We start from the raw sequence: 24,070 nt of genomic DNA on the forward strand, positions 1-24,070 counted from the left end.
TTGTCCTAAGACACTTTTAAGGTGCAAACGTTGCCCTGCTTTTTACTGGCTTAAGGCCGGCTGAAAATTGTCTGTACGTAGAAAAGAAAGTCTTGAAACAAGGAAGCAAAATGTAAAGAGTGTCATAAAACTGTCTGAAGTCAGTACAAACTCATCGTAAACCAGGGCCATCCTTCCTGACTTGAGACAGTATCGATATTAAAAATTCTTGAACAGGGCAAAACATGCAATAAATGATACCTTCTGTTCTAAATTCTCATCTTCTTTTTTGTTTCAGGCGTTGGTTCTTACGTGCCCAAGGACGGCGAGCACATCATTGCTACCTTCAGCAAGTACTGATCCGCCCGCTATTCCCTTCGTCCAGCTGCCTAGAACTCCATCAATTTTGCATCTGGTCCCTATGTCCTGATGCTGAGCACCCCCAATGACCCCCACACCTTTTCTGTTTGTCTTTTCTCTGGGGCATTTCATGGCCATCTTCATTGGTCCCACTTGTTGGAAGGCGAGGCCTGAGACGGAGAACTGCCTGGACATAGAGAATGGATAAGCCGCATCCCTTCAAGATGGCGCCTTTAGAGAGAGGCCGAAGCACCATGTTTGGGCTGTGTGTATTTGAGGAAAACTGTGGCTGATCCAATCAACACCCCCTTTTTTGTGATTATTCTACAGATATCATCAGAACTAGAACTCACCAACTTTGTAATTTTCGAAATGGAGGTAGCATGGTCAAGACTAGTTACTAAACAAGAGGGTGATCCTGCCAAAGAAAGGTCTGACAAGCCAGAACACAATCTCACTGGATGCAAAGTGTAGAAAGGGAAAACAAGGCAACCAGACATGTGCATCCATGTACCCAGGCTCTGGGACAACATCCCTGTATCCATCAAAACCGCCCCAACGCTGCTCCAATTAGGAAAGAGTTGGAGATGCACCTCTGTAAAGAACACTTCATCATGGTGCAGTAACACTTCTGCTGTCAGATCCAAGCGACTTCTCCAATCACTCGTTCGTTGTATCTTTACCTTAGACACAGTATAGCACCCAGCTGCCTCTCGGCTAGGTTTTCGTCATTGTACAACCTGCTATGACTCCTTGTACATTGTCTGCATCGTCTGTATCCATTGGCAGAGACAGGACATTTTAAAACACACAAGTTCCTGAGATGACCCCCTGAGACGACAAAAGCGTTTTTTGATCGGGTACTATAACACCATACTTCTAGCCTAAAATGTGCATCCTCTCTCCATCATTAGTACATTACGGTGCCTCAGCGGTATCATCCGGGTGAGAACGAAGCGACTCGTGTACCAAGGGTTTTTGGGTTTCCATACTTTTGATTTAGTAAATCAAAGGGTTTGTGAATGCTAAAACCTATTTTTGAATGTAATAAGCCCATTTAATGAAAAAGGTGTTCCAAATCGTTAAATGTGTTTGGGAAACCACACTGAATCGATATTTGGAAGGGGGGCGGTTAGGGCACCCTTTTCATGTAATGGTATGTATTAATGTTTTGTGACTGAACTCCAGTCCAAAAGCATTCATATTTTTCCAACAAAACAACTGTAGTGGTAGCCCATTTGTAAACTGAAGATATCTCAGAGGGACCCCTTCCCCTTTTTAAATGTTCACAAAAACATTTTCTAAGAGGAGCCAGTGGTCAACCAATCACTGTCCAGCCTAGAAAAAAGTTTGTAAAACTTTTTTTTTTTAAATGCATCCTGTTTCTTTAAGGAAAAACTGCTGTATTTTTAACATAAATATTGCTTTATATAAAAGCAATTATAGTGACGGTGGTCTCCTGACACCATCAGGCCACCATTTCTTGTGATGGGGGCCAATTGTAGTGGGTCGTAATTTACGACCTATCTCATCAATATTCATGAGGAAATTCAAATTTCAACCCCATGGGCCTAATTCACAGAATGAACTTAAGTCTCAATCCTAAACTTACTACCATTTTGGTATTCACAGAATGCACTTACTACTTTTGGTATTCACAGAATGAACTTACTACTTTTGGTATTCACAGAAGTTAGGATTTTGTCTTAAGTTTGTCTTAAGATAAACTTAAGACAGACTTAAGACAAATTTAAGACAGACTTAAGTTAGGATTTTGTCTTAAGTCTGTCTTAAGTCTGTCTTAAGTGTGTCTTAAGTCTGTCTTAAGAATAATTTAAGACAAAATCCTAACTTCTGTGAATACCAAAAGTAGTAAGTGCATTCTGTGAATACCAAAATAGTAGTAAGTTTAGGATTGAGTCTTAAGTTCATTCTGTGAATTGGGCCCCATATGATTTAGTGATTTGTGAACCGACCAAACATAGCACATAGGTCGGTTCACAAAACACCAATGCACTTGTTAAAAGACGATGCGTGAATTGCGACCACTTTTCCTTTATGCATTTTTATTACATAAGGCCTAGAAGTAAATGCAGGTTCTCACATCCCTGGTCTTTGCCGCTTGCCTCCCTCCAGACAAGGGTCTTGAGCAGCAGAATCCTCAAAGGGCCTCTGAGTTCATGGTCAAGAACAATTCCACCTGCAGCTTGGCTTCATTTCTATTGCGTGAGATGAAGAATTTGACCGTTCCACCCCATTGGTAGAGACAATTGGTATATTGGGGTAATACGCGTATCCCTTAATTTGGGGAACTGAGAGTGGAATGTCTAGGGATGTTCGAGTGGCCTGGATGCTGTGTGGGGTGAGTGGAAGTAAGGATGACTTTATGGCAATTGGTCCATCCTATTGTATTGATGTGTGGCTGTGTGCATGCACCCTCACACAGATATACACACGTCCACCAAAAGAATCACACATAGTTAATGAAGTGCTTTTGTTCGCATGGTCGATAGGGTCATTTCATTCAAGGCTTCTGTCGGAGTGCAGCGCCATCCTTTCGGACTTCAGTCCTCTAACGCGTGATGTACTTACGGCATTCCATTTGGGTTCATCTACCCTTTTCCACGTCCCTTTGTAAAAGTTCTGCTCTTCTTTTTTTTAGTTAAATACTTTTTATTGAGAGAATGAACACATCAGGTAAAGAACAGTACATAACCCGTACGAAAAAGCGAAACAGGAATAAGCACATAATGCATATTCACCTTTACAACTATTAAAGGAAAAGACTACAATTACATAAATGGAAGAAGAAGAAGAATATAACATTATAATTTCTTAATAAAAATGTGTGTTCCAGAGGACAAAAAGTTATAAAGTCTGTGTAATTTTGTGAGAAAGAGAGAGAAAGAAAGAAAAGAAAGAAATAAAGGAGAGGTAAGAGGAGGAAAAGAGTGGAGAAGAGAGAATGAGATATAGGAAAGGCCTAAAAAGGAAAAGAAATGAACATTATGAGAAAGAAGAGTGTGAGGACAGGAATGTTGTAAAAGGTAACCATAGTAAATCTAGCTTAATCTTTTGGATAATAGAGCAATGGGAGACAGATGCAATTCTATGCTCATCACATATTAGATTCCACCAAGGCTCTTCTACCCTGTTCTTCTAATCTGTGCCACAACCAATCACTTCTCGAGATCTCCCCTTAAATTATCACAAACTCTACGTCAAGGAGCACATCACAACTGGACACAACACATCACATAATAGATTCCTCCCTCTTACTTCTCACTTCATGTCCTAATCGCAAATTGTTTCCCAATCTCAACAACATACAGCCCTCCGATGAGCCCGCCTATTTATATGCTTTTCTGTAGCACAGCTATACCATGAGGTGGGATTTACAAGGTAACCAAGGTGATACAATATCAGAGGCATTTTGGGAGTATCAGAGAGTGGTAGCAGTACATCGGGGTGGTAATTTAGATTAGTCGATGTCTCACTGGAACTGGTAGGATATGAGTAGCTTCTCAAATGTGATCAAGTCCCGTTGACTTCCCCCTGAGCATGTGGAATTTATAGATTGAGTCGGTGATGTATTGGACCCTCTATGTTGTATTGTATAATGTGGACTTGATTTGTTCATCTATATCTGCTGACGCTTATAGTTTTGTGTATGTACAACAAATAAGCATTTTTATTTTGTCATTGGATGAGGGCGAGTGGGGTGGCGCTACTACAGATGTGTTATGTACTGTATAGATTGTGACTAATTTAACTCCTGCACTACGCTGATACTATGCTGGCCTGTTATGTTGTAACGTATCATTTTTTGAAAATGCCAATAAAAAAAAAAAAAAAAAAAAAAAAAGTCCTGTTGAATTCTCAGGACAGGAGATGAGGTCTAAAGGTTGGGAGCTGCTCCAGAGAATGACTGTTTTAAAGCTGAGGAAGTGCTTCTGGTCAGTGGTTGTAGAAGAAGAGAGTACTTGCTCTTTAGCCTGAGTTGGTGAGATGTTCTGCAAGGTAGGAGGGGTCTGGAGATGAATGCCCTTGTGTGTGAGCCGGTACAAAAGGGGGTGGTGATGGACGGAGCATGTGAACCAATCAAACACTCACACCCAGTCAACAGATCTGGGTTTAATCCATCACCGTTCGTTCGCCAAGCCATGCCTTCCCTGGACCGGAAACAAGCTTCCGAGGACCGTTTTCTGGCATTTCAGCCGTCTTCAGCCCGGCTTGCTTGAATCCAGTGGCAAAGTGAGCAAGGGACTCACGTCTGAGCATACCCTGCCAACTTATGGCGAACAAAGTGGTACAAAAGGGGGTGGTGATGGACGGAGCATCTGAACCAATCAAACACTCACACCAAGTCAACAGATCTGGGTTTAATCCATCACCGTTCTTTAGCCCACTCTGCCACCCCAGTTCAGACATGGCCATATGCAAATCAGTCTGACCCTGTGCCTCATGGGAACAGTCAAGCCCGAACTGCCAAGCCATGCCTTCCCTAGACCGGAAATAAGCTTCCGAAGACCGGTTTCTTGCTATCAGCCGTCATCAGCCCGGCTTGTGTGTGAGCCAGCCTATCGTGACATGTATTCTGGCCTGTTTGGGAAGCTTGTGAAGTTCTCTAAACACAGAGTCATGCGATTAAGCGTCATTGGGGTGCCTGACTCTGGACCACAGGGTTCACGGTTCGATCCCCGGCTCCGGCAGCAGGTTATCACAGCACCATGTGACTCTGGGCAATAGCTTGCTTAATCTTCCCGACCGCCCCCAGCGCCGGGACCCCTCCGTCGGAGGTAGCTGTGCGCTTTACAAATGCTGGCATTTACATTGCTGATGAGGTGCGTGATGTGAACTGTGGAAGACCACCTTGATGGGGTGAGAGAAGATGCGGGAACTTCCACAAGAATAGCATATCCAGATAATTAGAGTGTGGGCCACAGCTCTTAGCGGGTCAAGTGTCAGAATATGTTTTATGTTTTTACAGTCCCTGATTATAAATACCAACATATAGACGCGTCTGATCGAAGAGACTGTGACGATATACAGCTCACCATCCTGATCTCAGGAGCTTCATCCCCAATGCTTAGTTTGTAAAATATGAAGTGCCTGGGCCCTGACCAGGAGGCGACTGCAGCTTGCACCACCCAACGCCCCTGTCGTCGCTGCCAAAACAACTACTAACCATCTCTGTCGCATGTATATGTATATTGTAATGTATACTGTTTTACTAAATATCTATTATAGTGCTCATCTATAAATTACATGAGCAGCGACACCTTGTGGCAGACTGCCCTAAGTGTGGTGTTGACAATTAGGTGCCGGTAAACCAATTAAGTGCCGGTGCTCAGCATCGGAAAGCACTGGCTCAAATTAAGCACTGTTCCTCCTAACTTTGACCCCACCATCGAACTGTAAACTCTATGAAAGATGTTTCCCAGCACAGCACTGATGATGATGAATGGGATTTGTTGAGTGCCCAGATGCTCCTAGTGGCGTCTTGGTGCAAACACTCACCCCTTCTATTTTGGTTTTGCCTGCGCAAGGTTTGTGAAATCTCTTGTATTCATATATCTCAAAAAGAGGCTCTTATCAGTTCCCAGGGCCAAATTACTATGTTAATTCACTTTTGAGTGGAACTTTTTCTTTTCTACCTTCCCCTGGCTGCACGCATTTACAATACATCACTGAAGCTGTTTGCACTGTTTAAGGGCCATTCACTGTCAGATAAGAACTCTTCCCAGGGAAAAGGCAGACAACTTCTAACAGTATGTTGGAATGCTCACTTTTTATTACTTAGGGGTGTAAATCAGATGCCTTAGCCTTAGAACGCTTGTGGAATTTCCTACTCATGCCTTAGACCCTCTCTTTGCACTTTGTAGGCATTATCAGATTGATTCTTTCAACTTAATCTATTTGGCCATTATGATCAAATTCAAATGTTGTAATAAACATTGCACGTTAAAAATAAACTTAATATACAAGAGCTATAATACATTTTACTTCTAAACAGGCAGTCACAAGTGCAGTTTGTGTACCAAAGGGAAGGTGCACCAAAACAAAGTCAAATAAGACCAGGTGTATCCGAAAAATATATCTCTTTATTGTTGTAGAAAATTAGTGTTGAAAATCAGCCAACGCGTTTCGTTCCACAGCTGGCACTTCATCAGGTCTAATCTATTGAGTTGGGTCAAGGCACGGTCTGCCTGCATTAATGAACCAGAACCATCTTACCGTGCATGTTATAGCAGATATCTTGAGATCTCAAACTTAGATTATTATAGTGAATCAGTATATTCCACCATTCAATAATCCATAGTCTTAGTAACCTTGGCGATGGTCCGAATCCTCAACATCAATTTTAATCATACAACGTTTGCTTATCTGGTTTCCAGTGGCGCGGAAGTGCAGCAGGCTCTGGAAGTAGTTGCACAGACTTTAAACTACATATTTACTTGGGACTTGTAGTGCGGAACCCTGGTCAGCCACATTTTGTTCTTTTTGTAAATTTAAAGTCACAAGTGCAGTTACCTTGCAGATAACAGGGTGATGAATTGAATGGTGCAGCAGGTGCAGTAGCACCAGGCCCAAAAGTTGTCAGAACTCCTCTAAACACATCATATTGCTATATTTGACTACTAAACAGGCAGTCACAATTGCAGTTACCTTGCACTTAAAAAGGACGTGATTTGAATGGTGTGGCAGGTGCAATAGCACCACAGCCAAAAGCTCTAGGGACCCGACTAAACCCAGATTATTGCTAAAATGTAAAGTTGAACAGACAGTCACAAGTGAACTTTCCTTGTAGACAACAAGGTCATGGTTTCAATGGTGCAGCAGAGGCAGTGTCACTGGGACCAACACCTAATATTACTATATTTTATTCCTAAACATCAACCAAAAGTGCAGTTACCTTGCAGACAACAGAGTCATGATTTGAATGGTGCAGCAGGTGCAGTGGTACCTGGCCCAAACGTTGTCAGGACTCCTCTAAACACATAATATTGCTATATTTGACTACTTAACAATGGTCACAGTTGCAGTTACCCTACAGTTAAAAGGGACTTGAATTTAATGGTGTTAACCCGCTGTGCACCCCAGTGCAAATTATTGGGAAAATTAAATTCCTCAAATCTGTTCTCTTGGTGTTCAAAAATGAGTACCTGTCTAGAAGACCTTCACTTGTTTTTCTTGTCTGAACTGCTTTGATTGGCGCCCAGTGTGATGGTCTATTTCAAAAAGCAGACACACAACCTAACGTGTTGGTGCACAATCCTAGCTGCCGAGTGACCACATGCCAGGGTGACACCTGCAGGCACTCCTGACTTTTTCAGCTACATTCTCCCTTCTATTTTCCAGTCCTTCTTGACTGTTATGACTTGTAGGGAATGCTTAGATATATATAGACTAAAAGCGAATGGACCAATCGTGGCAAACCCTATAACAGAATTGCTAAATTTGTTTTTGTATAAAAATGTAATAAAACAAGTTGAAATTAAAAAAGAATGTTAAAAGTTAAACTTGAAGTTCTCGAATGCTGATGCGTGAACTAAAAAGCCAGGAGCACCTCGAGCTGTCACGCAAGGCATGGGTGTACTTTGCAGCTATGCAGGGTGTGAGGTGTTTGTATAGTACAGCATAAGCTGCTTCTGGTTGTAGAAAATTCACGTGGTGACATGCCCTGCTTTAGCCTATTTTTTAAAGATTAATTTTCAGTGAAGGATTTAGAGGTTTCGTTTAAAGTTATAGATGCACGTCGGGGGCATTATACCCATAACCAGATGCACAACGAGGAAAAACAGACCAATTATAACAGTATGACCTACAGAACCAAAGGCAGAAATTCAAAGCTATAAAATAAAGAAGGTAAATGCAGAGAAGAGAATGAAAGGTAGGATTGGTTTCAGCTGTGATATAAGTTGCAGGTTGAGGCAAGCACTGAAGTACCGGTGTCCAGCAGTGCTGCTCTTTTCCCCAAGAGTGAATAGACATCAGGCGGCTTCTGCACATACAGAGACCTCAGGAGCCTTTCAATCCTCACCTTCACTCCAGCTACAAAGAGCGGTAAGGTCCTCCAGAAATCTATAGCGGATCGCGTGTATCGCTCTGCCCACGTGGATCGGATCGCGCGTATCGCTCTGCCCACATGGATAGGATCGCATGTATCGCTCTGCCCACGTGGATCGGATCGTGCGTATCGCTCTGCCCACGTGGATCGGATCGCGCGTATCGCTCTGCCCACGTGGATCGGATTGCGCGTATCACTCTGCCCACGTGGATCGGATCGCGTGTATCGCTCTGCCCACGTGAATCGGATCACGTGGATCGCTCTGCCCACGTGGATCGGATCGCGCGTATCGCTCTGCCCACGTGGATCGGATCGCATGTATTGCTCTGCCCACGTGGATCGGATCGTGCGTATCGCTCTGCCCACGTGGATCGGATCGCCCGTATCGCTCTGCCAGCGTGGATCGGATCACACGTATCGCTCTGACCACGTGGATCGGATCACGCGTATTGCTCTTCCCACGTGGGTCGGATCGCACGTATCACTCTGCCCACGTGGATCGGATCGCGTGTATCGCTCTGCCCACTTGGATCAGATCACGTGTATCGCTCTGCCCACGTGGATCGGATTGCGCATATCGCTCTGCCCACGTGGATCGGATCACGCGTATCGCTCTGCCCACGTGGATCGGATCGCATGTATCGCTCTGCCCACGTGCATCAGATCGAGCGTATCGCTCTGCCCACGTGGATCGGATCGGCCATATCACTTCGCCCACGTGGATCGGATCGAGCGTATCGCTCGGCCCATGTGGATCAGATCGAGCATTTCGCTCTGCCCACGTGGATTGGATGGCGCTTATCGCTCTGCCCACGTGGATCGGATCGCGTGTATCGCTCTGCCCATGTGGATCGGATCATGCGTATCGCTCTGCCCACGTGGATCGGATCACGTGTATCGCTCTGCCCACTTGGATCGGATCGCGTGTATCGCTCTGCCCACGTGGATCGGATCGCGCATATCGCTCTGCCCACGTGGCTCGGATCACGCGGATCGCTCTGCCCACGTGGATCGGATCGCGTGTATCGCTCTGCCCACGTGGATCGGATCAAGCATATCGCTCTGCCCACGTGGATCGGATCGACCATATCACTCTGCCCACGTGGATCGGATCGAGCGTATCGCTCTGCCCACGTGGGTCGGATCGCACGTATCACTCTGCCCACGTGGATCGGATCGCGTGTATCGCTCTGCCCACTTGGATCGGATCACGTGTATCGCTCTGCCCACGTGGATCGGATCGCGCATATCGCTCTGCCCACGTGGATCGGATCGCGCGTATCGCTCTGCCCATGTGGATCGGATCGCATGTATCGCTCTGCCCACGTGGATCAGATCGAGTGTATCGCTCTGCCCACGTGGATCGGATCGGCCATATCACTTCGCCCACGTGGATCGGATCGAGCGTATCGCTCGGCCCATGTGGATCAGATCGAGCATTTTGCTCTGCCCACGTGGATCGGATCGCGTCTATCGCTCTGCCCACGTGGATCGGATCGTGTGTATCGCTCTGCCCACGTGGATCGGATCATGCGTATCGCTCTGCCCACGTGGATCGGATCATGTGTATCGCTCTGCCCACTTGGATCGGATCGCGTGTATCGCTCTGCCCACGTGGATCAGATCGCGCATATCGCTCTGCCCACGTGGCTTGGATCGCGCGTATCGCTCTGCCCACATGGATCGGATCGCGTGTATCGCTCTGCCCACGTGGATCGGATCGAGCATATCGCTCTGCCCCGTGGATCGGATCAACCATATCACTCTGCCCACGTGGATCGGATCGAGTGTATCGCTCTGCCCACGTGGATCGGATCGAGCATATCGCTCTGCCCCGTGGATCGGATCAACCATATCACTCTGCCCACGTGGATCGGATCGAGTGTATCACTCTGCCCACGTGGATCGGATCGAGCGTTTCACTCTGCCCGCGTGGATCGGATCGCGCGTATCGCTCTACCTTTGTGGATTGGATCGCGTGTATCGCTCTGCCCACGTGGATTGGATCAAGCGTATCGCTCTGCCCACGTGGAGCGGATCGACCATATCACTCTGCCCACGTAGATCAGATTGAGCGTATCGCTCTGCCCATGTGGATCAGATCGAGCGTTTCGCTCTGCCCACGTTGCCCTCTAACAGCTCAGCGGGCCATGGTATATTTTAACCCTAAGTACGGCGGGCAGAAAGGTTCTCATTGTAGGTTCCCTAGGTCAGGCAACCAGTGTCTATTGGGTGTCATGAGGAACAGTTTTGATTTCTGCCAGTTGACCTTATGACCGGATAGCCTGCCAAACTGAGCCCGCATGGACCTTACTCCTGTCAACTCCGTGGATGTATTGCGGAGGAACAACAGGCGATCATCTGCATACGGAGCTATGTAATGCCTCGTCCACTACCCACTGTAGTCTTGCCCGCTCCTCGCCCTGCAAGCCAGGGGCGACCTTGGCAAGGGCAATCAGCAATGGGGAGAAGGAACACCCCTGCCTCGTGCCCCTCTCCACTGCCTGTCTAAGTGAAATAGCTTTCCCGGTACACACTCCGGCTGTGGGGTTCGCATAGAGCAGTTTTACTCACGCCAGAAATCCTCCTCTCAGCCCCATCGTGGACAGGACCTCGTACAGGAAGGACCACTCCAGACTGTCAAAGGCCTTCTCAGTGTCTACCGCGAACACCGCTGCCTCTAGTTTGTCATATCCTTTAGAATCCATGACAGCCAGGAGTCGCCGTATATTAATGTCAGTATTCTGCCCTGGGATAAACCCAGCTTGGGAAAGGTCCTACGACCTTTGTCTGTCTGTAAAACTGGCCAATACTTTTTTCAGACTTTTTCTTAGTTCTTGGGCCTGTCTGTTATAAGCTGTAATGAATCTAACTTTTTGTTCAGGCTGTTCAAGTAGTAAGTGCATTCAGTGAATGCCAAAAGTAGTAAGTGTATTCAGTGAATGCCAAAAGTAGTAAGTGCATTCTGTCAATACCAAAATAGTAGTAAGTTTAGGATTGAGTCTTAAGTTCATTCTGTGAATTGGGCCCAGATTGTGCAGAGCCCTAGAGTCGCCCCAGTGACATTTTCAGAAATACAAGGGTTTTTCACGTGCTGTAATAGCAAGGCCTGTAAGAACAGTAGAAACTCCAGGGAATGTAAATTTTCTCCTACGTGCAAGCCATATCCGTTCACCAAACACACATCATGCAACACAGATTAAGCAGTTTATGCTCTGTTCTGCCCATGTCATTAAGCCTATATTGGCAGTACGATTCATAAGGCTAAGAAAAGGGTGCTAGAACATCTACGTGCGATAAACGGTGACAAGCAATACCCAATGGCACGGCATTTTCAGACCCATCACAGCCAGAATGTCAATCTATTGAGTTTCTGTGTGCTGGACACAGTAAGAGTCAACGAACGGGGTGGTAACAGAGTGCAAGATTTACGACAGTTAGAATCTGGATTAATAATTCAGTACAGAACGCTAGTCCCAGTAGGCCATAATTGCGACGAGGAACTCGCAATACATCTAAGCTAAGTAGCCAATTGCAATATGATGTGTTAGATGGTTGTACGATGTTACAACGTGATCAAAGTGATTGCGGTACATCACAACGCATGTTTTACAACGCAAGTCGTTACCACGACTTGCGCTGTTGGGTGCTGGACTTAGGAATAGTAAGATTTACTATTCCAACTCCAGCCTACGTACAGTAGGGATGGTGTTGAAATAGTAAATCTACTATTCCTTAGTCTAGAGCGCCCTCCAGCGCAAGTCGTGGTAACGACTTGCGTTGTAAAAGACACGTCGTAATGGCACCGCGGTGTTTTGACCACGGTGTAAAGGTTGTAGACCGTGTTAGATTGGCCATTCAGTATATATGTAGCAACATATATATCATCAACATTGTGAACTAATCATTGTAACAGTATTTTATAAGAATGTTGCTGTGTAGTTTAGGTTTAAACGTGGTTTTTAATGTCACTATTTTGTTAAATTGCAGATGATGTGATTGCAGCTAAAACGAAGAATACATGAACGTTTTTGTAGCGGCAAGCAACCTGAATGCCTACAAGGGCAGAATAGTTATGTTGGTAGTGACTGCACTTTTAGGAATGTTATGGGGCGAATTGAGTTGAGTAAAACACGAGAAAGTACCAGCTGGTTGGCAACTGGGTCAACTGTTGTATACACTTTATTTACGAAGCCCACAGGGGTTGAATTGAATTGTGGCATAATTTGACTTTAGCGTATTCTAGGAGACATGAATGCTGTGAATATATCGGAGGTCACTGTTGCATTAGGAGAGAGAGCGCAAGACCAATTAACCCCTTCCGTGTGGGGCTGTTTCCCCCCGCTGTGCTGGGGGGCGGGGGGTGCGCACGGCGCCCCGGTGCTCATGACGAGGTCAGCTCGTCATGAGCCACAACGCTCCGGTGCTCATGACGAGCTGAGCTCGTCATGACCACGCCCGTTCCAATGGAACGCTCAGCACAGCAGGGGAATTAGCCCAGCGTGCCAGCATTCCATCTAACGGGCGCGGTCATGATGAGCTCAGCTCGTCATGAGCACCGGAGCGCCGTGGCTCATGATGAGCTGACCTCGTCATGAGCACTCAAGAGGTTAAGAGAAAAAACATTTGATGTATTGCCGCTTTGTTAATTGTAAACTGCAATCATGTTACCATGTTTTCCTTCTTTTTTTGAAGTGTCACTGTATTTGTAATAATTTGCAATCTGACATTCTTTAAAAGTAAGGGTGAGTTAACTCTGAACACGAAAGTCTGTTTTCACTGTCCACTGTGGTGAAGTCACATGGTTATTTAAACATAACTTTGGAACTGGCACAGTACTCGTGATCAAGGGAAATTGTTTCCCAAAATGTGTAGAGGTCGTCTAGCCAGTGTTAAATAAACACCGCTTTTGAAGCAACCTGTGTCCACGGCATGTTGCATTTTCCGTAAGGAGAACGGCGTTGGTATATATATATTTTTCCCCACCGATCTTCCCAAAAATAAAAGAAGGTTGGGCACTCAATGCTTTGAGTTTTTTAAAATATACGGGTTATTTTAACAACAACTGTCTCTCGTGACGCGTTTCGGCTTCCACCTTTGTCAACATTGAGCCGCCTTCAGGAAAAAAGGAAAACTGACACTCCAATGCAGTAACAATAGTTTATTTCACACAGGTAAAAGGCTGGAACAGCGGTCTATCTTTGGATGCATTTCAGCCTTTCCCTTTTCCAACTATTTGATTGCCATTAATCTGCTTGCATTTAGAGTCACATGTTCATGCAGGGTACTTTGGATAGAAAAAATACTACAAGCATTAAGAGGTTACATTAAATTGAACATATACCAGTTTTGCCCTAGTGGGCTCATTCAGATACTTCATTACCTCAATTCAAATATACGGCTAGATCTGGAAGATTTTATCTCACTAATAAATTAACTGCAAAGAAATTAAATGAATACATTTCTAAATATAATGAAGCTACTAGCTAAACAATTTAGCTCCAGGGGGCTTGTGTCTGCCGTTCTCGATCATCTTCACAGTCTTCTCTGGTTTGTTTCATATTCACTACCCTGTAATAGAGAACAAACATAAAATATATTTTATTAGTCTTAAATTCTAAAATAATGTTGACTAAAAAAATGGTTATCACTGCTGCTGGCAGTCAGTAATACCACTACAAAATTATAAATCTTGATATCACTCTTTTCTTTCATTACAGCAGAACACATAGATTTATAAATGCCCATACATTTCTTCATCCAGATTAAGGCCTCTTGATTCCAGGTATTAAATGCCACTCAATGTACCTCAATTCCAATATCCTTGACTTTTTCTCTTGGTTCCCACCTTTCTCATCCAATTTCACACCATATTTCAGATCTTGTTTGTCACCATTGTGCACCTCAGGACAGTGCCTGGCAACTGAATAGCTGGTGTCATTGCCTTTTACTGCTCGTAGATGTTGCAATATTCTCTTATGCACCTAGAGGGTGGTTCTCCCCACATAGATCTTTTCACATCCACATCTCATGATATATACCACATACTCACTTTTCAAGTATAGTGGCCCTTTACTGTGTGTGTTCTATTGATGATGAGTTATTTCATATTTTCTCCATTCTTATAAGCCTTACATTTGTTACAACCGAAGAAACCATCCTTAGGCTGTAGCCATGTGACCTTGCCTACCCTCACATCACTCCGAACTAACTTATCTCTAATAGAGTGTGCTCTCCTGAAGGTAATAAATGTTTCTTCTGGTATGTCTGGGCCTATTGTTTGTCTCTCTCTCGCTCTGTCTGTCTCTCTGTCTCTCTCTGCCCGTCTCCCTTAAACAGGCTTTAATTTAGAAAGCATAGCTCCAGGTGACATATTGCCATTTGTATGTGTGCTAATAAGAGAAATCGGATGCCCCTCCTATAGCAGGGTGAGTTCATCTGTGACAGAAGGTCGAGCGCGGTGTGCTGGGAAACAAAAGGTGCACAGCAGGGATTTGCTGTGAACAGAAACCTGAAAACAATGCGCTGAAATTTGCCAGCTCTATTTATAATTTAGTTTTGTTTGTGCCGGTGTAGGGTGTTAGTGTACTAGTGGATTTTGGGGTGTCAGAGAGAGCACAGTATGCTCAGCAACCACAGGTATGGACCACACTCATTGCTACAGAGGTCAGTCAAGGAAGACCATCATCAAAAAGAATACCCCGACTTACCAATACCGCTCCTTCACAACTCGGGAAACATCCTTTACCAAGCAACCATTACAACGCGTAATGGTTACATCGTGGTTTTAACAACGCAAGTCATTACATCGACTTGCACTGGAGGGCGGTCTAGACTAAGGAATAGTGTGAATTACTATTCCAACACCTTCCCTACTGTACGTAGACTGGAGTTGGAATAGTAATTCACACTATTCCTAAATCCAGCGCCCTCCAATGCAAGTCTATGTAACGACTTGCGTTGTCAAAACCGCAATGTAAAATACAGCGTTGTGATGGTACGCGTGGTATCATCATACATTGTCACAACTCAGGATTTAGGAAAGAAAGTTTGGGCCTCATTTAAATCTTGGTAGAGGTCCCTGCCAACATTTTGGTCCGCCTCCCCAATTCAGGCCGACATTGGTTTGACGACCACAGAGACTAATCTTCCTCTGCCTTGGTCATACTCCTCCGATGGCCTAATTTAGATAGGCGGACGTACAGCATTTTTTTCTATGCTGGTCCCCAGCAGGAAATACCTGGGCCGTAATTACAAAGACCGCCCAACACAGTTTCAGTGTAGGAACCGACCAACCCTAGATCGGCGGTTCAGGCCACCTTATTAAGATGCAACTGCACATGGTGCAGTCACAAAGTCCCATTTCTCTATGGGAGCTTGTGCTGTGGGCAGAGGGGGAGCTTGTGCAGCAGCGGTTTCCGCCTGCAGCACAAGCTCCGATAGTGAATTGGGAGATTGAGTGAATCCCTGCATCGCGTGGCAGGCACTATACTGTGCCTGCCACACAATGCAGGGATTTAAAGGGGGGCAACATAGGAGCCCCCTCGGTCCCCAACTGAAGGCCGCAGGTAAAAGGGCCCTGCTAGAGGCCCTAAAGTTGCTTTCCAACAGGCTTTTCATGTTAGAAAGCCTGACATGAAAGGCATGCCCGAAACCGGCATCATAATCCCGATGGCAGAAACGCCGTCCGTAGGGGTTATGTTGCGGTTTCCGGCTGGACGGCGGGCTCCATGAGCCCATCTGAAGCCAGCCGGAATGACCGGCCAGTTTGACTTCCGACCGCCTACATTGTTGTTAGGCACTTGGGGCCCGATTCACAGAACTAACTTAAGACAAAATCCTAAACTTACTACCATTTTGGTATTCACAGAAGGCACTTACTCATTTTGATATTCACAGAAGTTAGGAGTCCTAACTTTAGGACTCCTAAATGCCTTCTGTGAATACCGAAAGTCTTAAAGTTAGGATTTTTCTCAGTTTAGGAGTCCTAAAGTTAGGACTCCTAACTTCTGTGAATACCGAAATGAGTAAGTGCCTTCTGTGATTACCAAAATGGTAGTAAGTTTAGGATTTTGTCCTAAGTTAGTTCTATGAATCGGGCCCTTGGAAGTCAAACCAGGGATGTTGGTTGGAAAGCCTCTGACCACAAGTCGGACGCTTTCCTACCGGCATCCGAATGAGGCCCTTTGTGGTAATGGCGATTGAAAAACGGACAATGCCCTCTCACCTTGGGAGGATACTCCCATGGCAAGGGGGCATTGTTTTTTCTATTTTCAAAAAGAAAATTCCGCTTTAGAATATTCTTTTTGAAAAACAAAAAAAAGCTGCACGTTTGACATAAAGCCATCAAACTTAAGATGCAGTGCTGGTTTGTGGTTCTTGTCAGTGCTAGAAATGTCCGCAGGGCCGGTGGACATTTCTAAATTTGGGGGGCGGCAACTACATAAGGACGGCGGAGTAATTTACTCCATCGCCATGGCATAGGACAGGCCGCCGGACAGCACTTCAATGGACTCTTTCTACTTTCTTTTCTGCTAAAATTCTTTGATTACTTACATTTTAGATTAAAACAAGTAGTTTATTTTCTTATTCTCTGCTGTCATCTAGTGGCCACAGAGCAGAAGTGCCACATTCAGATTCCTACCTCCTGCTGACAAAACTGAAAGAGCATTTTCTGTTGCTTCTTTTGTTTCAAGTGGCAGATTTTCACAGCGCTTACCTGAACCACAGGACTAAATCTAGGTTGACCCTGCGGTTCACAGACGCAAACATATATAATTTTGGCTGGAGTCAGAGGGCACGATTCACAGAATGAATTTAAGACTCAATCCTAAACTTACTACTATTTTTGTATTCACAGAATGCACTTACTACTTTTGGCATTCACAGAATGAACTTACTACTTTTGGTATTCACAGAAGTTAGGATTTTGTCTTAAGTCTGTCTTAAGTCTGTCTTAAGTTTTTCTTAAGTCTGTCTTAAGTTTGTCTTAAGTCTGTCTTAAGTCTGTTTTAAGACAAATTTAAGGCAAAATCCTAACTTCTGTGAATACCAAAAGTAGTAAGTGCATTCTGTGTATACCAAAATAGTAGTAAGTTTAGAATTGAGTCTTAAGTTCATTCTGTGAACCCGGCCCAGCGTGTACTCCTCCCTGCTGAACTGAAAATTTCACCAAATCTGACACAGAGCGGTGCAGAGCAGCACAGGGCAATGCTTTGCAACACTGCTCAGCTCCTGATCGGTGTCTTCACCAGACCTGACTCAGGGCGATGAAGAACCTGGCATCGCAGCACCACGCAGCCACTGATCGGCAGCTCAACGGACCTCATGCAGCGTGACGCAGGGCCATGCATCACAGCGCCACGTAGCCCCTGCATGGAGGACGAGGGGTACAACACCAGCGGGCCGCACTTGCTCCCGTACTGACCAGCGCTCCATCGCAGTCGGACTGAACTTTTGACTGAATTGGAGTCTCGCTTCCGTTGGTGCTATTTTGTACCACCCAACAACTTCCATAGAAACTGCCGAACATTCAGAATGCCTCCTCCAGACTCCAGACTGTGATGATATGTTTATGCAGTTTTTCATTATCAAAGTTCCTTTTTCCAGGCTCCCTTTTTGCTGTTGGATGTTTTTCTCCATACACTGTTGTCAATATGTAACTTTCACATGTATTTAACCAAGATAAGAATCTTCTTTCTACCGGAAGCAGTAGATCAGAACAGCCCGCAGTATACATACAGTGCCAACGTTTACATGGCAGGGATCAGCAAAATAAAAAGGACACACTCTTTATTGAAACAAGATGTGAATTTATTAGCCCATGTGTCACCTAACTCTTGATCATGATCTGCATGGCGAATCTTTCCCCATAAAGGCTGTGGAACAACATTCCCAAACAACATATCTATATCCGCTAAATTCATGATGCATGAACCTGCAGTTTGTGACAATTCCTTGTAATACCCTGCAGGATTTTTACGGGGATCAGGCAATGTCTGCTTAAGGGCCAATACTTCAGCTCGCTTCCATGGAACATGTACCCAAACACGTTGAAAATGTGCTGGTATAGCTGGGGGGAACATTATTCGGACCAGCCGCTACTTCTTCCTTCCATACTGGAGGAACTTCTCTCATTGGGTACTGTCTTACCTTCTTCTTAACAGAGGAATCAGACTCAAACAACGGATGAGAAACACCTTCAATCCTTAATGACAACAATGTCGCAACTGCTTTCTTAACATCTGAACCCACAATTGCGCCTTTTCCAAATTCGAACCGTACACGACACAACTCGGGCGGATTGGGCTCCAAATCATTTTCCTCTAAATCCTCACAAAGGAAGGTACACATTTTCTCAAAAACATACCTCTGTTTTGATGCTTCCCACTGATGGAAGACATCCAGAACAGACTCTAGCCCGTACCTCGTCAGGTCGGTAACCCATTTATGTGCTAAATAATTCAACGTTTCCTTCTCCCTAGAATCAGGCAGTTGGCTACGCAATTGCTTACGCTCTGTGTCAGGAGTTACACTTGTTGCACCAAAGAGAGGATATAGGAGACTAGTAACAGTACTAGCCACTCTCTGTCAGACAGAAGGAGAAGTCGATGAAAGGACAGGCGGAAAAGCAGGGTGAGGCAAGGCAGTATCAGAAGGAATACCAGGAGTGGTAGTCGTTATAGTAGTTAAAGTTGTAGGAAGTAAAGGCAGAGCAGATGTCAAAGCCGGTGGCCCTTGAGGAGGCTGCACCTGAGGAACAGGTACCAGCTGGAGAACAGCTGGTGGCTGCGGAGGAGGAGCAGGAGGCAATACAACTAAAGGTTGCGGAGGTGCCGTAGCATTCTGCGCATAAGGGGGTGTCAAACTTAACAAATGTGACATTAGGGGGTCTTTCTCAAGTTCTTTTGCTGCATCTTGTTGAAGAGGCGGCAAAACTGGATAGCATTTATCGATCACCATTTTACGTTGCCTGTGCAACTGCTCACTCATCTGTTCTTCTCCATTATCTTTGTACTGCATAGCAGCTTGCATTATCGAGATACCCCTTTCTCTCTTATTTTTCTTCGCTAATTTAATTTCCTTCTGTTTGGCTTCCTTACGCCATAGGCGGAAAGAGTCAAACATCGCCGGCCGGGCTTTCTTCTTAAAAAGTTTAACTTCGAGGTTATCTAAAATTTCCGTATCAAAGCTACCATATTGGGGCCATTTTAAAACACCATCCTTTCTGGTGTATCGGATCCATACTTCATTATATGTGATGGGGCCTACTCCATGTTTCACATATAATTCATAAGTTGGAGTTCCAATCAGAGGATCCGGACACGAGTCCTCCAATCGGGAATCCCTATTACTACCACAACAAAACAAATTTCCAAGTCTGTTAAGACCAGGCATCTTAGCTCTCTAGTCTAGCTTCAAACTTCAAAGGATTATCAATTACAATATTCTCGTGAATACACGAGTCCTTCGGCTTTGGTACTTGCAAGTTCCAAATCAAAGATCCCAAGGGGATACCCAAACTAAGAACCAACTAAGGACTGGGAGACGCTCCACTTATACTTAACTGAGATATCGATGACGTCACCAGAAGACTCGTCTATCGTTTCGCTCTACCAAACATCAAGGGTCCAAATCAGGGCGATAGCCAGGGCAGCAGTCCTTCGTAGCCGTCGGGAAGCGGGGAACCTCGCAGCAAAGACTTTCGGACCACGTCGACATGCAGGGGTCGATGAAGTGGCGGCCTTCCTCCAGAATTTTCACACGAAGCTCCTCACGAACCTCTGGCTTGGACCGGTACCGTTGGTATCGCCCCACGTTGGGTGCCAGCTGAGGTACTGGGTTTTTCAGAACCCAGTGGTGTCAGGGTACACCCTAAGACCTCGAGTACTTTCCTGATTCAGACACAGAAACTCAGAGTCTTCTAGGTGAAGTCAAAGATCGAATTTATTGGCTGCAACCAAGTAACAGGGGTCCTAGAAGTACAACGTATGTATATTCTCAGGAGACTGCTCAATCTTACCAAGCCAGTCTTCTCTTTTTATACAAAATATTATGCTTCAGGCAAACATTCTTAGATTTACAGTAGACTATTCACATATTTTCACTACAAAGAAAAAGCAGAGTCATGATGACAAACCCACATTTCAGTTCGTCCAGCCCACAACAAATTACCCGGCAAGGCCCAACATTTTCATCAGATATCGGTGGACCTCCAATAAAAACAGGCACCTCCTCCTCGTAAAGCAAGACATATGTAAAGAAACAGGGACAGGTGTGAGCAAGATTAGGCAGGGTGTGTGTGTGATGAAAAGGGTTTATGGCATGTTGTGCCTTGATGCTATCTCGTTCGGCCACTGGGAGAGGAACTGACCGAACAGGTTTGGCCTTGGGCAGTGGAGTCAGCTTGCCCAGGTCACAGAGAAGTCAGGAAAGGTGTACGTGTCCTTCAGAATCGTGTTTGGCCTATGTGAGGGCAACTCACAAAATGTCTGCCGTACACAAAATGGAAGCCGAGGGTTCAGGACGCAAATTACGATTTCGAGGTGAAATCGTCACTCGAATATGACGAAAATGCTTGTACATAGTGTACTAGCCATTCTCAGTCTTTTGATACCAAAATTGTCATACTACGACAAAGTTTATTACACGAGTCCAGAATTTTCAGAACCACAGTTCACACTCCACTCAGGGGTGAGAGGCTCGTTGTGGTTCCACTCCACTCAGGGGTGAGGGGCTCTCTGTGGTTCCACTCCACTCAGGGGTTAGAGGCTCTCTGTGGTTCACACTCCACTCAGGGGTAAGAGGCTCTTTGTGGTTCACACTCCACTCAGGGGTGAGAGGCTCTCTGTGGTTCACCCTCCACTCAGTGGTGAGAGACTCACTGTGGTTCACACTCCACTCAGGGGTGAGAGGCTCTCTGTGGTTTACACTCCACTCAGTGGTGAGAGACTCACTGTGGTTCACACTCCACTCAGGGGTGAGAGGCTCTCTGTGGTTTACACTCCACTCAGGGGTAAGAGGCTCTCTGTGGTTTACACTCCACTTAGGGGTGAGGGGCTCTCTGTGGTTTACACTCCACTCAGTGGTGAGAGACTCACTGTGGTTCACACTCCACTCAGGGGTGAGAGGCTCTCTGTGGTTTACACTCCACTCAGGGGTGAGGGGCTCTCTGTGGTTCACACTCCACTCAGGGGTAAGAGGCTCTCTGTGGTTTACACTCCACTTAGGGGTGAGGGGCTCTCTGTGGTTCACACTCCACTCAGAGGTGAGAGGCTCTGTGTGGTTCACACTCCACTCAGGGGTGAGAGGCTCTCTGTGGTTCACACTCCACTCAGAGGTGAGAGGCTCTGTGTGGTTCACAGTCCACTCAGGGGTGAGGGGCTCTCTGTGGTTCACACTCCACTCAGGGATGAGGGGCTATCTGTGGTTCACACTCCACTCAGGGGTGAGAGGCTCTCTGTGGTTCACACTCCACTCAGTGGTGAGAGACTCACTGTGGTTCACACTCCACTCAGGGGTGAGAGGCTCTTTGTGGTTTACACTCCACTCAGGAATAACGGGCTCTCTGTGGTTCACACCCCTCTCAGGGATGAGAGGCTCTCTGTGGATCACACTCCACTCAGGGGTGAGAGGCTCTCCGTGGTTCACACTCCACTCAGGAATAACGGGCTCTCTGTGGTTCCACTCCACTCAGGGGTGAGAGGCTCTCTGTGGTTCACACTCCACTCAGGGGTAAGAGGCTCTCTGTTGTTCACACTTCACTCAGGGGTAACAGGCTCTCTGTGGTTCACACTCCACTCAGGGGTAAGAGGCTCTCTGTGGTTCACACTCCACTCAGGGATGAGAGGCTCTCCGTGGTTCACACTCCACTCAGGGGTGAGAGGCTCTCTGTGGATCACACTCCACTCAGGGGAGAGGGGCTCTCTGTGGTTCACACTCCACTCAGGGGTGAGGGGCTCTCTGTGGTTCACACTCCACTCAGGGGTAACAGGCTCTCTGTGGTTCACACTCCACTCAGGGGTGGAAGGTTCTCCGTGGTTCACACTCCACTCAGGGGAGAGGGGCTCTCTGTGGTTCACACTCCACTCAGGGGTGAGGGGCTCTCTGTGGTTCACACTCCACTCAGGGGTAACAGGCTCTCTGTGGTTCACACTCCACTCAGGGGTGGAAGGTTCTCTGTGGTTCACACTCCACTCAGGGATGAGAGGCTCTCCGTGGTTCACACTCCACTCAGGGATGAGGGGCTCTCTGTGATCCATACTCCTCTCCAGCGTGAGAGACTGACTGCCTGTTGGCCAGACTCCATTTGAGTGTGAGGGGCTCTTTGTAGTTCACACTCTAAATGGACATTTACTACTCCTAAACTGAGAAACATCATAACTTTCAGACTTTCGGTATTCACAGAAGGCATTTAGGAGTCCTAAACTTAGGACTCCTAACTTCTGTGAATACCGAAACGAGTAATTGCCTTCTGTGAAGACCAAAATGAGTAAGTGCCTTATGTGAATACCAAAATGGTAGTAAGTTTAGGATTTTGTCTTAAGCTAGTTCTGTGAATCAGGTCCAGTATTCGGGTGTGAAGAAGCTCAAGACCTGGCTGTTCGAGCAGTAACGGCACCCCCCCCCTCCCAGCGCCTTGAGACCCTACGGGTGAGTAGTGCGCTCTATAAATGTCTTGATTGATTGATTGATTGATTGATTGTGAGGTGCTCCATTTGGGCGTGAGGGGGTCTCCAAGGCCCACACTTCATTCAAGTGTGAGGCGCTCTCTACAGTCCATACCGCCAGTCCCCCCACAGATCTTATGTACCACTGACAGGGTAGATCATCCTGCTAGGGATGTGCGCTCCACCTGGAAGAGTTTACGACTACGCTGTCCTTCAGGCCTGGTGGCCACCTTCAATCAGCTTGCAAAGCAAGTTTGAATGTATTACTTATAGTCATTTAGAAATATATATATTTCAAATGTTACATAACAAAATACAAAACAATGAATGCAGTGACACAAAAGTCGCATCCTATCACATGTCCCTTTATAATCAAAAGAGAAAAGACGCGCTCCCAAAAGGTGTAACAACCTTTTAGTGGTTTGCGACTCAGGGGCAGAATTACCAGCCCCTTGCGCCACTTTTAAAATGGGAAAAGCGACACAAAAGAGGCTCAAGGGGCTTCAGTTCATTGTTGTTCGCGTAGTACATCCATATTGGGAACAGTGTCCCAGTACACATTCCAATAACACAAGGTGTGAAGAGGTAAGAAGCAACGGAGTGCATCAACTCGTGTCAGTAGAAACAGCACCTGTGGTGGTTCCTGCCAGAGGTCTGCATGACCCTGACGCCGCTGCCATTGATCCAGCACAGCTAATATAAATCTTTTCCTTATGACACCAACCCAGAAAACACCTACATCATTTTAAACAAATTAACCTACGTAGGTGGGGCCTATAACACCGCATACTCACATTCATTCGGTATTCTCAGTCAAATGCCAAGGAAAATGAGGTGCTGGACAATGGAGTACCTTATTAGAACTTCTATACATTAACTTAGAATCCTGACTGTTTTAAAACATGAAGGTACTCTGCTATTCGGTCGATAGACCAACTAGTAGAATCAGTTGATGGTCATTAAGTCCAGCTCAATCACAATTAAAAACCTT

At 45.8% G+C, this 24,070-nt stretch overlaps 1 protein-coding gene across 1 annotated transcript in view; it reads left to right on the forward strand.

Annotated features, from left to right (window-relative positions):
* Nucleotides 1–1,033, forward strand: part of LOC144767043 (cobalamin binding intrinsic factor-like) — a 29,606-nt gene extending 28,573 nt beyond the window's left edge. The window contains exon 4 of the mRNA XM_078650680.1: nucleotides 278–1,033. Within this exon, the coding sequence (XP_078506806.1) occupies nucleotides 278–339 (62 nt within the window). The 3' untranslated portion in view covers nucleotides 340–1,033. The remainder of the gene's footprint in view (nucleotides 1–277) is intronic.
* The last annotated feature ends 23,037 nt before the right edge of the window (nucleotides 1,034–24,070 follow it).

This window comes from Lissotriton helveticus, chromosome 1_1 (assembly GCF_964261635.1).
Source record: "Lissotriton helveticus chromosome 1_1, aLisHel1.1, whole genome shotgun sequence".
Taxonomy (NCBI): domain Eukaryota; kingdom Metazoa; phylum Chordata; class Amphibia; order Caudata; family Salamandridae; genus Lissotriton; species Lissotriton helveticus.